The sequence below is a fragment of the Tachysurus vachellii genome, chromosome 17 (genome assembly GCF_030014155.1).
Source record: "Tachysurus vachellii isolate PV-2020 chromosome 17, HZAU_Pvac_v1, whole genome shotgun sequence".
Taxonomy (NCBI): Eukaryota; Metazoa; Chordata; class Actinopteri; order Siluriformes; family Bagridae; genus Tachysurus; species Tachysurus vachellii.
The window spans coordinates 14393565-14407228 of record NC_083476.1 but is presented as its reverse complement, the minus strand read 5'-3'; the positions used below and the strand labels follow the sequence as shown (position 1 = coordinate 14407228).

Below are 13664 nucleotides of genomic sequence, written 5' to 3'. Positions count from 1 at the left end.
CCAATTTTTTCTTTTTTTTTTTCCCTCCAAGTAGAGTTTGTGAGTGATGAAGACATTTTCTCTGTCTAAACGGACACTAGATGGACCATATGGTTCCGTGGCATTATCTCGAGGTAATTAATATGGCATCTACAATGACATCTGGTGACATTAATCTGTTCGTGAGCGGTACATCTCGCCATGCCAGACAACAGCGGACCAGCATGAGCATGAATTATCTGTAGCTATTATTGGTGCAAAAATCTGGAAGCCCCAGAGTGAAGAAACGTGTCTCTGTGTTAATGGAAGGTGGATTGCCCTCTTTTTTTTTTGTCTAAAGAATTCGTTTAGAAAAAGGAGCCTAGTATGAGATGGCCTGCTTAACTCACAAGCAACATAAATTTTTGCGCACAGCTGACAAGGGAAAGAAACCTCTAAAGCCAGTGTATGTGCAACAGTAACACAGCACAATGTTATTTTATTTCTTGCCATCTCTCTCTCTCTCTTTCTCACCATTACCCATCCCTCCTCCTGTTAGATCAATAAACAATTCATTTGGGCTTCTCTTTTTGCTTTTCTTGTCAGAGAAATGCATTTTGAATGCATTAAGGCTGCAATCGCTACTGTCGTGTGCTTTGTAATGTTGAGCGGAGCTGTCAGGCCAGCACTCTCCAGCCAGAGGCAACTCTAATACCACATTATATCCAGACACTTGGCAGGATTACATTGACGTGTGGTTCTCCTGTAGTCTGGCCTCATTAGGTGTTAGCCTCGGTGAGTGAGCGAATAAGCTGGTCACTGTGAGGCGGTAGACTCATCACATTAACACACACACACACACACACACACACACACACAAACACAACACCGCTGGAACAGTTTGTACCTGTTGACTCCTCAGCTGCCACTAGTGTCCTGTCATAGAGATTCATGAAATGTCTCATCATCCTTCCTTCTGTCTGTTCTGTCTCTTTTTATTGCTGTGCGCCTCTCTGACTTCTCTCTTTCACTCTCAGATACTGGCTGTGATCAAAATGACACATACTGTACAGTAACCTACATAACAGAATATACTGTACATTATATGAGGGATAAAACATTTGGGGGAATGCTGTTGTGTATATAAGCTTATAATAGCATATGAATACAAACTTGTACTGTACTATGCGCTGCACTATATTCTACATACTATATATTTTTACTATAACTATTCATAGAATAATATGTAGCGTGTGTAAACCTATAATTTGTTAGTCTATACTAAAGTCACATGACTCCCTTTCAGTAGAATTCACTTGTGAATGAAATTAGCATTACCTTAGAATTACCTCAGACAGATTCATCTTTGAGCAGAGTATTTTTAGTAACTCTAGCACAAACAGTCATTTTTAAAGTGCCAAAATCCTGGAAGAAAAAAGCTTTAATGCAGCCAAAATCTGCTTTCTACTTATTTTTGGAACAGGAGAGCAGTGTTAAAGACAGTAAGAGCAGAACTAGCATAAGCAGCTAAATTTTATTTTTTTTTAAAGAAAAGCAGGAAAAATATCAATATACAATTGGCTATAGCCAACATAGAAACAACAGTGGATTACACTAGCAGACTAACAAGCTAGTATGTCATGTTGAGCACAGTTACAGGTAAAAAGGTGAGGGCTGTTTGTTTTTATGTATGCACTTCATCTCTCTCCGATTTGGTCAGGTAGGTCAATTTGTAGCAAAGGTACAAGAACCTCAAGGTGTTCGCTTTTAACAAGTATTGAGTTACTGAATGAATTAAGTTACAGAATAAATGAGAATGCTTCAGGAAATGCATAAGATGTGCTCTCTCTCCTCTAAAACCCAAGCAGTGAATCAAGCAGCTTTCAGTAATGCGAATGCCTGATTGAACCCAAAGTTTGTTTGTGTGGGCATTTAAATTATAATAAAGACAAACACTTAAGGGAAATCAGTCAAATGAGATGCTTATGGTTCTTAAGATGTGTTTTGGCTTTGTTTAGCTTCCCTGTCACAAATGGACAATTGTGGTAAAGTGGTAGTGGTGTGAATTTGGAGTTTTATCCCTTCACCACGTGCTCCTGTGTATGCACCGAGGTGGAGTTTTGGCAGCAGGTCAGCCATATTGTATGGCCTCCTGCATCCCCATTGTTCTCAAAACTAAGTGAGGCTGCCAAAGCCCCCTGTTCCCCCCAGTACCCACCTCCTCTACCCTAGACTTGGCCCTTGCAGCTGCCCCCATGACCCCTCACCTCCTCCTGCTGTTCAGGCCGGACACTCCCACAGCAGCATGCATACCACACAGCCACAGTGTACGTGAGGCTGAAGCACACAGCCAGACAGCCTTTTCCTCTAAAACATTTTTTGCTTTTCATGCCAGACATTAAGAAATGGGAGTGTTTTAATTGTCTGATTAATAGGAAAGATTTGCGGTGAGATGTACTTTCACAATTGACGTTTGCCAGACTCAAACTAATCTAAATATATCTCTCTTAACATAAAGGAAAAAAATTGTAGGTTTGGGACCATTTATTGGATTATTTATTCTTTGTTTTTTGTTGTTAAAAAACAGTTTGTGTTGCTAGTGCTTTTTAATCATGTGAATTGCTTATCTTTATAGCCATGTCTTTTCAAAGTTTAGTTGATTCCTCCCGCTATAATGTACACTAATCCCTTTGTACAGTGGACACCCTTCCCAACATATACTATTAAGTCTTCATTTTCGTAATCTCATCACATACCAGTTCCATGACACATGATTTATACTGCATCACGGCAATGTATTTTTCCCCCACAACGTACTTTGCCTTCCACAATTTTGCTGTGGAATACAGCCGAGCAGCAGCGTGCCTCTCCGCCGGCGCCATCATGGGGAGATCTTCATTGAGCAACAGGTGACATCGCACCCCACTGCTGGGGTGACAGACAGAGCAGCAGGAGTTTGTTTTCTATCAACACCGCCGAAATGAAAAACAAGCTAATTGACTACAGTCTCACTGGCTTTCCAATGACACACGCGGCCTCATGGCGCCTCTTCCCCCCATCGCGTTGACAGACGGAGCGCCTCCATTCCCGTCCCCACTTCACATGTTTCAATTTAATCAGTGCATTGTTTTTTTTTCTGCCTGTTTAATTTTCGCCATAGCCTTGACTGCAGACTATAGATCACACAAACAAAGCAGGCATATTCTATTTATTCGCTGTGTGTGTGTGCATGTAATGTCTCCGCTGCTGTGCCTGAACGGCACGGTGCAACCATCGTTAAGTAACAGCCAGTGGCTCTCCAGGCCCATTAACTTAACAGTGAAAGTAGAGCTAAGAGACCCTTACAAATAGACACATGAGTGGAGGTAAATTATGCCAAAACTCAGGCAGGAGCAGGCAGCAGCAGGCAAAGCACTCCTCCGTCCAGGTGCCACTTTGTCCGACTCAATTTTACACTGTAATAGAGGTGGCTGTCTCTCTCTCCTCTCTCTCTCTCTCTCTCTCTCTCTCTCTCTCTCTCTCTCTCTCTCTCTCTCTCTCTGTTCCTTGGCTACACAGAGCCAGTCCATTTTCTCCTGTCTCTCCTAACTTCTCACAGTGGAACACTTAATTCCAGCTAACACCAGGCAGATGGACATCACACTTCCTTTTCATGGGCACTTTATCAGCTACCTTTTGCTTTTTCCCTATTTTCTTTTCCCTCGCTTCAGTGAAAGTATTTTAGCTGTTAAAAGCACACCTATTCTCTATCACAGATTGATCAGTAAAACAAAGAAAAAATTGATCAGTGGATGTGCATGATTGTAATTTTGTTACCGTTACTGGAGAGTAACCTGTGAGAATTCTTGCTGGCATGTTTGCTTGCCTCTGTACCGTCACTTCTGGGAAAAAAAAGGAATGGGTGGTAGTTATTTTTCATTCAGAAGTTTTCTTTGAATTGACTATATTTTAGGTTCCCACTGTATAAGAGTACTATTACTGACTAGCCCATCTGTTGCTGTGCAGATTTGGCATCCACCCTCTGCCTCATAAAACATGGAAATGGGCCACCGCTGGTGCACCTGACGCCCACTACCATGGCATCATTTCAGTGTCACAGTTTTGCTGGGAACAGTCCAACTAAATAATAAAGATGCTAAGCATCAACAGCTGTATAAATAACTACAACAGCTAGACAAGAAAAGACATTTTACATGTGGATCATGATTTACTACAGCAGAAGCCCCTGTTTGACATAGTTGTGTGGTACATGTTTGTGGTACAAGTTTAGCTGAACTAGTATTACATTTTTATTGCATCATTCATTCATCTAATGTTTGTCAGTGTTGTGGTATTTTCAGAGCATATGTTCGGGACCTAACACTGGGCACAAGTTGTGGATACATACTGAATTTGGCTTCAGTCCCAGGTGTTTAATAGAATTCAGGATTTTCATGTTTTTGATATTTCTACTTTTATGGGTACCTTCAAGCTATACAAAGGTCCTTTGTGTAGCTTCTGAACATGGGGGTGAAAGGTAAACACACTTGTAGGGTTCTACATGGAACCTTGAAGGGACCCACGAAGGGTCTACATTTAACATTTAACCTGTTTGTCTCTTGTGTGATTAATTTAACTTTGACACAGTCCAATTGTTCCATTTCATACACTGTCAAGTAGGGACATTGATTTCATGTTTACTGCATATTTCCATTTGCTTTCACTACTGTGCAGACTCAGAGACCCCCTTATGTTTTCAATCAAATGGCCATTTAAAGCTTATTGTTAATTATTTGATGGCAAACATGATAGGAATATGTACAGTACATTAATCCCATTTTCTGCCAAACAGCCAGGCAGTACATATTAATAAAATATTTACAGACCATTCTGTGGTTTTCTGTTAATTGAATTTATTCTCATCATTATTGTTATTGTTAATAAATCAAACATCTTCAACAGATCAGATTATGAAATGTGAATGTTTTTTCTTTATATTAAACTTTTATGTTGACCTGCATAAATATATACCGTATTGCTGTTAAACTGAAAATAAAAAATAAAGTACTGTACATGTTTGCATCATTAGTGTTTGCCTTCACAAAGTTAACAAATAATAGTGAATGGCTTTTTTGATTTAAAACAAATGGTAGCTGTGACCTCACCGTAGCTCTGTTTAGGTTTGAAGCTGTGCGTGATTGAAGCCCGTATCTGGTTGGCAGTAGTCCTGGGCCATTGATAAACAGGTGGGCCTATGCGATACGTGGACCAGATAAATCAACACTGAAGATAGCTTCATTGTACATGTACATAAAACCACGTGACTCCATGTGGTTTCCTCTGAATGTTTTCACTCAGACCTTTCAAAGTGAGTGAACGTAGGTTATTGTGCCGCTACGTAAGGATATGTTTAGGTACTGGGGTGAAAGGGCAGTTTGTCTGTTGTGTAGATGTGTAATACACACACACACACATACTGGTTATGAATCACACTGGTTATGAATACAGATGCCCTACCTAGTCATTCAGCACAAAATGGTTGTTGCTTTCTACCTTGCGTCAGATTGCGACATTGTCTTAAACATACAATTTCAGGCATGATGGCTCTATAGTCTGATAATGGCTAAGATCTGAGGGAGAAAAGGTATAATTATCCTAATCAGCCCTCACACACTGTTAGTTCAAGAGAGATGGGAATTTGAGAAACAAACATTCCCCCGACCTGTTCAGACCTTTTTGTCCTTGAGGTCAAAGACCAGAATCCAGATCTAACCTCTTGCATTCCTGCCACCACTGCCCTCCCTCTCCCTCCCTCCCTCACTCCCTGTGTTCAACCACCACTTCCTCTGTCTCTCCATCTTTCATCTTCCTGCTCCTATAGCTCAAGTGTTTGCATTTTTAAGACTTTCAGAATGCATCTGAGTGCGCTGTGTCCTGAAGCAGCCCCGGAAGACATTAGCGAGTGCTGTCTGTCCTTCAGCTCCTCTTCTGAACCTCCCGATGCTGCTGGGGCTCCCGCCGCAATCATCTCCAGTCAATGGCCCCCTTTTTTCATTGATAAATAAAGAGCAGGAAGCGGCAAAATAGGGGAGAGAGAGAGAAACAGCAGAGAGCGACTTGGACAGCCAGAGAGCCAGCAGGAAGCCTTGTCAGTATTTATTTGCAGAGAAGCAGCAATTCAGCCACACAGTTTAAGATTTAAGAACATGGCTTGCTCCCGTCCTGTTTCTTTTTCTCTTTCTCTGTCTGTCTGTCGCTCCATCATTTTCTGTCTCTTTCTCACTGATTGATCCACGTTTATGAACACGACTCCGAGGCTTCTCATAGATTTTTAAATTAGTGGCAGCTTTGCCCCAAAGATGCATTATTGACTGATGAAATAGAAGCCGAGCGCAAAACACTCCCTCTTTCCCCAGAGTTTTCTAGAGACTGGTAATTGAAAAAGTCTGTGGTGTGTGTGTTTGTCAGTGTGTGAAAGGCAAGAGAACGTGCCTATTTGTGTCTTTATAGACTGTGGCAAACAGCTAGGCCTACCTTCTGAAGGTGTATATTTTGATTTTTACTCAGATTACTTAATGGTAGTTAACAGAGAGCATGTTATTGAAACTGACAGTGACAAAGGAAAAAATGTACAGTTTTAGGTAAAGTGTTGAGCCACCATGAGCCGCCAAAGGGCTTCAGTGTACATCATCATTGATTTTACAAGTCTCTGGAAGAATTAAGATAAAACTGTTCTCCAAGATATTCCCTTTGGAGTTTTGAATTATTACTATTGTTGTTATTATTATTACTATTATATGATAGTGGTGGAAAGCATTAACATGCTATGCTGAACTCTTCCCTAGGTGTTGGGATGAGATCTGGGTGATTCTGCAGTCCATAGCATATTATGTATCATATTTGCAGTGACAATTGTCTGTAATGGGGACAAGTGGAAATGCCAGCAGAATGCTTCCCATGTCATTATAGTTAATATTAAGTAAACTTGTTTTAAAAAAGGACTTAATACGGAGTCCCTCCGATTTTTGAAAAAATGGTTGTGTATTAATCTTATGAAGCAGCTGGCAGAACATTCTGTAAATGCATTAAAAGGTGGTCATTTTCATTTAAAATAAATATGAAAATAGTTTTATCCACATTCTTATAATGCCAGGACAGTTAATACCTACAAAAATATTAGTTTCCATATTTTTCCAGAAATGTTTATGCTCTAGGGGGAAAAAAGTGCTTTGAGCAATAACATAAATATTCACATTTTCCTGATCTAAACAATGCCAAAGATGCACTCAGAGACTCCTTTTGTGCAAATGCACTAGTTTTATAGCTCTCCCCTTTCTTTCTCCCTTTAGGATCAGACATGGCCATCTTCTGTCTGCTGTGTGGGAAGCGCTTCCAAACACAGACAGCCCTGCAGCAGCACATGGAGGTCCATGCCGGGGTCCGTAGCTACATCTGCAGCGAGTGCAATCGCACCTTCCCGAGCCACACGGCACTCAAGCGCCACCTTCGCTCCCATACAGGTAAAGCCGGTGTCCTCTTTCACTCTGCTTTTGCAAAAGAAGTTACTGATTTACAATCCAGATGTTCCCTGAGCTTTGCCAAAATCAAATAAATAAAGAAAAAAATGTGTGCGCACCCTAGTTTATAGAATGGCCCAAATAGTCAGGTTGCTTTGATGGGTTGACTTGTAAACATACTGAATTTGTAATCCCTCCACTTCTTTCCACTCTTGAGGCTGATGCTTTCAAGATATTTTCCGTCACGTAATGGTACCCTGTGTATTTATCTGAGTGTAGCCTGGCTGGTGGAGCCACACTGTAGTGTGTGGTATTTGAACGCTCATGCCGTTCAGCTGCTATGGCGCTGTTGGAATATAGCAGGCCAAATTGACAGATCATTTAGTGAAGGGCCCTGCAATGTGATGGCTTGTGACAGCGCTGTTATTCGCCGTGTGTGCGGTCCATACGGCCCATCCCACTCGCATACAGCCTGACGTGCAACAGAGCAGATGAGGTGACTCAGGGAACAGCCTCCATTACGCGAATCCCATTTTCCCTCGAAACCCCCACCAGCACCACCACCTTTCAGTCTATGACCTTAAATAACAGGCTGGTGTGTCAGAACTCCTCCAGGCTACTGCGCCTGGGATAAATATTTGAAGCGAAGGTGGCGAGATGAGCTGAGCCCGTCTGTTTACGCTGACCCGGCCCTTATTTCGGGTGCAGTACTGTAGCTCGCTCATCTGCGCCGGACGCTGCATCGGACACGACACACCGACGCTCCCTCCATTGCGTATAAATGTCAGCAGCCCTCCTCCGCTACCGAAACGAGAGACGCAGGGAGGGAAGAGGGAAAGATGCAGCGTCTCGTCGCGCTTCTTTGAACCCAATTCTCTGTAGGCGTGTATTAAATTACAATGAGCCGTCACAAGCGCCCGCTTAATGTGATGTGGGAGCTTTTGTCAAGGGATTTAAAAAGAAAAAAAATGCAATTGGCCCAGGCAAAAAGCGCCAAAAATAAGTTCCTGGTTTTTTTTTTTGTTTGTTTGTTTTTTTAAAGAGGAGAAAAAGAGCCACTGCTTTCATTTAGTCGTCCTTTGATCATCTTAATCTCATTCATATTTTTCTCATGCTACAGAAGGGATCACTGGTGTAAAAACACACTGATGTTCGGCTTTAGGAGCAGGCACGCATACTGCTTCTCCAATAATTAACCCCTACTCGGAATTGCATTAATATTCTGTGTGGTGATAATGATCGTCTTTCAGAGACAAATGGTTCCTCAAACGGGAGGCTGATTGAAATTTACTATTTGATATATTCCCATAACTCTGATATATTCCCAATGTGGGAGTGTAGATCAGCATATCTGCTACGTGAGAGACATATATGATTTTCTTATACCATGTGCACTTAAGGATTTTGTAATGCAAAGGACACAAATACCTTCAGGATTACTTCTGAATACACTCTCACATACAGTGTAAGCAACTGCTGACATACATTATGGGTTAATCATCATGGCTGCTCCCTCAGTCCCTCCCGACGCAGATTCCCGCTGCCGGCTGGGCCTCGTTAATATTCCGTTGTTGTTGCCGCGCCTGTGTTTTATTCGGCGCCCATTTTCCATCTGCGGTGGGTGTTTTGTGTTCGCAGCTGTGTTTGATGGCGCGGGCCAGCCGAGGCACTGGCAGTGATGGATCCCTGATTTACGCCGCTTAGTGCATAATGAACTGGGCCGCGAGCCTCGGCCGCGCCAGGCAGCAGGCATCACCCATGTGCCCCTGCCAGGTACAGCAGCATGCCACATGCCCCCCTTTAGGCACGAGGACGCAGGTGGCAGCCCCCAAGCTTCCCCGACGCCCCCTCCACACAGACTCTTCCTCTGTCTGCGCCTGATGGCTTTCCATGTCGCAGAAACACAGCAACAGACGCTGATGGCAGCATCTTGATCTATCGCCTCGTATCTTTACTGCCTCCAAGCTTAATGTATTCCTAACAAAGCTAAGCCGTGCCAAGCCCCCCGAATCGCTGCGAAATTTGATAAGCAGTTTGACTCGTGTCTACAGCAGCACTGTGCTGAATTTACACGACGCCGGCAGCTCAAAATAATGCTTTGTGTTGGATATATGAATTTGTGCCCTGTAGTGTCAAGTGTGAGCTGTCACCAATTATTCTGTCAAATAAAGATTAAAGATGCTTGTACTGATCATAGAAGTGAGCCACCGAATTTAACTCTGCATTGCTGAGAGCGAGGAGCATCCTATGGGCTCGACACAGATGCCTTTGACTGAGGCGTGGGCTTAGTCACAATTAAAGGCAGGTGAATTTGGCGGGATTACTATTCCTGTCGCGTGCTAGAGCTTCAGCGCAGACCATGATGGATTGCACCCTGTGCTGCGGCAGAGACACTAGAAAGAGCAGAATGTCTTACAGCATGAGGCACAGATAACTTCATGCAGACAAATAAAGACTGTCTCTTTTATTGATTTTGTTCCCTGCCACCCTTCTTTGTTTTTTCCTGTGCTTGACTCTTTCTTTTCTGTTATTTTTTTCTGGTCCCATTAGACTAGCATATTCCACTGAATGGAGAAGCAGTGACATTTCAGCCCAAATAACCAAGCGAATGTACAATGTGTCGAGCGTTTAGGTGCGTCACTCTCCTAACTTGCCTGAGGAAATTGACATTGTCTCGTAACAGGAGCGGCAAGAGGCCGAGCATGACAGTACATAACGAGAAATGCAATTTATTCCTCAGCACGGTGGCACTCGGACAGCCAGATAATGAAACACGTAGGTCATTCGCGGGGACTTAAACCTTCGGCGCCGTAGCGAAATGCATTAATCGAGAACATTACACGCCTGGCAGCGTCGCGCATCTGTACAGGCCCAGAATGATATATGAGCGGCTGGCAGTCAGGCACAGGAAAGCAATTAGCAAAGGGCAAGACGGTGCGCCCTCGCATATCGTAATATCCCAGATTATTGACATGTGAATATCCATTACATGCACGCCTAGGTGCTGAGAATGTTGTGATGAAACTTGGCCTGTAAGAAGAGAGTGATGAATTGTAAATGAGATGTTGTTTTGTCACACTTGGTGCCATCTCTGTGTAGGTGATGAAGGTTGACAATTCAGTAGTAGCTGATCCTCAGCCAAATCCAGTTACAGTTATGATATTTTGATTACTGACTCTCTTATATGTGGCAAAAAAATAGGGATTACAATTAGAAATGTGCTTTGCTTAATAGCCCCAGAAGAGGAGTGTGACAACACAATGGAAAGAAATAGAGTACAGTAGAATAGTGTAGAATAAAATTAAAATAGACCGAAACTAAATGGATAGGAATGAAATCTAACAGAGGGGGGGGCACGGTGGCTTAGTGGTTAGCACGTTCGCCTCACACCTCCAGGGTCGGGGTTCGATTCCCGCCACCACCTTGTGTGTGTGGAGTTTGCATTTTCTCCCCGTGCCTCGGGGGTTTCCTCCGGGTACTCCGGTTTCCTCCCCGGTCCAAAGACATGCATGGTAGGTTGATTGGCATCTCTGGAAAATTGTCCCTAGTGTGTGATTGCGTGAGAGATTGAGTGTGTGTGTGTGTGCCCTGCGATGGGTTGGCACTCCGTCCAGGGTGTATCCTGCCTTGATACCCGATGACGCCTGAGATAGGCACACGCTCCCCGTGACCCGAGGTAGTTCGGATAAGCGGTAGAAGATGAATGAATGAAATCTAACAGAATGTGAAGGGAACTGAAGCGGATGGAATATAAAAAGAAAATAGAACATACAAAATGGAATGGATTTTTGTGGCATATTCACAATACAGACTTTCTCGAAACAGCTTCAGAGACGTCAGAGCCTGAAACCCCTGGTGAGCAAACCAATGGTGATATTGGCACAAAAAATCTCTAAAATATGTCGCTTAGGTGTCAAAAGAAGACTTTGAAAGGAGTCAGGAGTCAGCAGGTGGCATCTCTCCTCCTTTGCCCCACACTGTGGATTATAAATTATTCTCTAGCAAATGGTTTCAGTATTCTACTTTATATACAGTATAATTTAATGGTCATGTCATGGTTTCCTTTTTAGTCATTAAATTTTTGTTTTAAATTCCTCAATTCCTTAAGCATTCCATACCATGTCTATGTGGCAGGTGACCATCCGTACGAGTGTGAGTTCTGTGGGAGCTGTTTCCGTGATGAGAGCACGCTGAAGGGCCACAAGCGCATCCACACCGGAGAGAAGCCCTACGAATGTAACGGCTGTGGCAAGAAGTTCAGCCTCAAACACCAGCTGGAAACCCACTACCGTGTGCACACAGGTATGTCTTAACACATTTAGCTACACTTCAGCCCTCGTAAATAATTTTTACCTGAAGGAATTCACAGAGTTTTTCACGTATTCCCGTAGTAGTCCATCAACCAAGATTAGTTTATTGTTTAGTTTTGCCTTGGGGCTACAAGGACAGTTTAGCTAACCAATAATAATAGGCTGTGTAGCTCAAGTGTAAAACTAAAGGAGCAAACTTCCATCTTGGTTAATCAATTACATTTGAGTTACATGGAAATCTGTGTGCATTTCATTTAGGTATTACGGTATCTCTAGATTCTTCTGGGAAAACGGGCAGGTCATGATTTTGATGCGCCAAACGTTTGCTTTTTAGTCTGCATTTCCAATCCAATTCAAGATTTCAGTGCTTTTGCGTCAGCTCTTCTTAAAGAAACCTGGCGTCTTAAAGGGGATGCTTGATTGATTCTGCAGTCTTATTGTTCTATACAGCCGTCACTGAAGGGCAGAGCGTTTCCCTTGCTGGCAGTTAGCTTACCTCATGACGAGGGGATTAGGGCAGTAGCAGGGCAGTAGCGGAGCAGCCAGGTCTCTCTGCTATGTCCAGGCCTTCTCCTCCCCTCTGCCGCTCAGTAAGACTCCTGTTAAGCCACACTATCAAGGCAGCCTGTCAAATAATTGGCTTTTTTGTCAGGGTAGGGCCTCGGTAGCGAACAGAGTGCGTCTGAGATAACAAGAGCTGTGACAAGCTCACAGTCAAAGGCTGGCGTGCACAAAAGGGAGCCGCTTGATGAAGCATCGACATCAGCAACCCCTGTGCTGTCAATGACCGATCAATAACTGAGCTCCATTTGCAATTCATTATTGCCTGGTTATCTGAGGCCGCCCTGTTTACAGTGTGGTTAAAGTACACTGACCACACGCACATGCCTGCCTACAGCTTTAATGACTGTCTCATTAGGGCTGTTGCATAGATGGATGTGACATTGCTCAGACCATCTGGGTCAGGGTTAGTGTAGTCTACTGTCATGAGGGGAAAAAGACACAAGCAAACAGCTTGGTGATTAGAGTTCCACTAGGGTGACCTAACACGGGTACAGAGCTTGCCTTTCACCTTGACACTGTGCTCTTCAGCAACATTGTCTAAAGTTCACCATTTAGATGATTTATTCATTACAGTGAGACTAAACAAAGTAAAGTTTCCATTGCAGTTGTTTAAATAAGTTTTCTTTGATTTTTCACATGGCTAACAGTTCAAAGTGCAACTTTAAACTTGTTTTAAAATAAAGTTCTGTCCATGATGCGGATGTTACGGCTACTGATATTTTATTTATTAAACACATTAGCATTAACTCAGTGGGAGATAAAAAGCAGCCTGTTTTCTGTCTACCATAATGGTTTATTTGCACCTTGTATCAAAGGTATGGCTTGAGTACTGTGATCCCATCAGACGCAACAAAAAAGCTGCAGGTGTGACACATTTTTACTCACAAGGTGACAAACGAGAGAATGCATTTTCAGTAATGTACACTAAAATAACATTAAAAGATTTAACGGAGGGTTAAAATATATATATAAATGTAAAAATATTACAGTAAAATCAAATAATTTGTAATTGCATGTGCTCTACTAAAAGAAACCTAGAAATATTAGACACATTACAGGATGAAATCATTGTGAGTACGTTTAAAATAAAAACTTGTATACACCTTAAATAAAATCATAAATGCAGCCTTATTTTTGTTGTTGGAGCATTTATAAAGTCTATTTTAAGCTCCATTAATTAATTAATTTATTTATTTTTTACAATGCCCTGGTGAAGAAATGGATTCAGACATCCTTGTTTAAGCAGTGAAATTTAGTCCGCACTTCAGCGCGCTGTCGGCTAATAAAGTGTCTTCTGATTCTGATTCATTTGACCAACCAGACTAAACACGATACC

The 13664-nt window shown here is 42.6% G+C and overlaps 1 protein-coding gene across 1 annotated transcript in view; it reads left to right on the top strand.

Moving 5' to 3' along the window:
- zbtb16a (zinc finger and BTB domain containing 16a) overlaps positions 1 to 13664 on the top strand; it is a 95854-nt gene that overhangs the window by 77430 nt on the left and 4760 nt on the right. Inside the window, exons 5-6 of the mRNA XM_060891325.1 lie at positions 7287 to 7457; positions 11589 to 11756. Of these exons, the coding sequence (XP_060747308.1) occupies positions 7287 to 7457; positions 11589 to 11756 (339 nt within the window). The remainder of the gene's footprint in view (positions 1 to 7286; positions 7458 to 11588; positions 11757 to 13664) is intronic.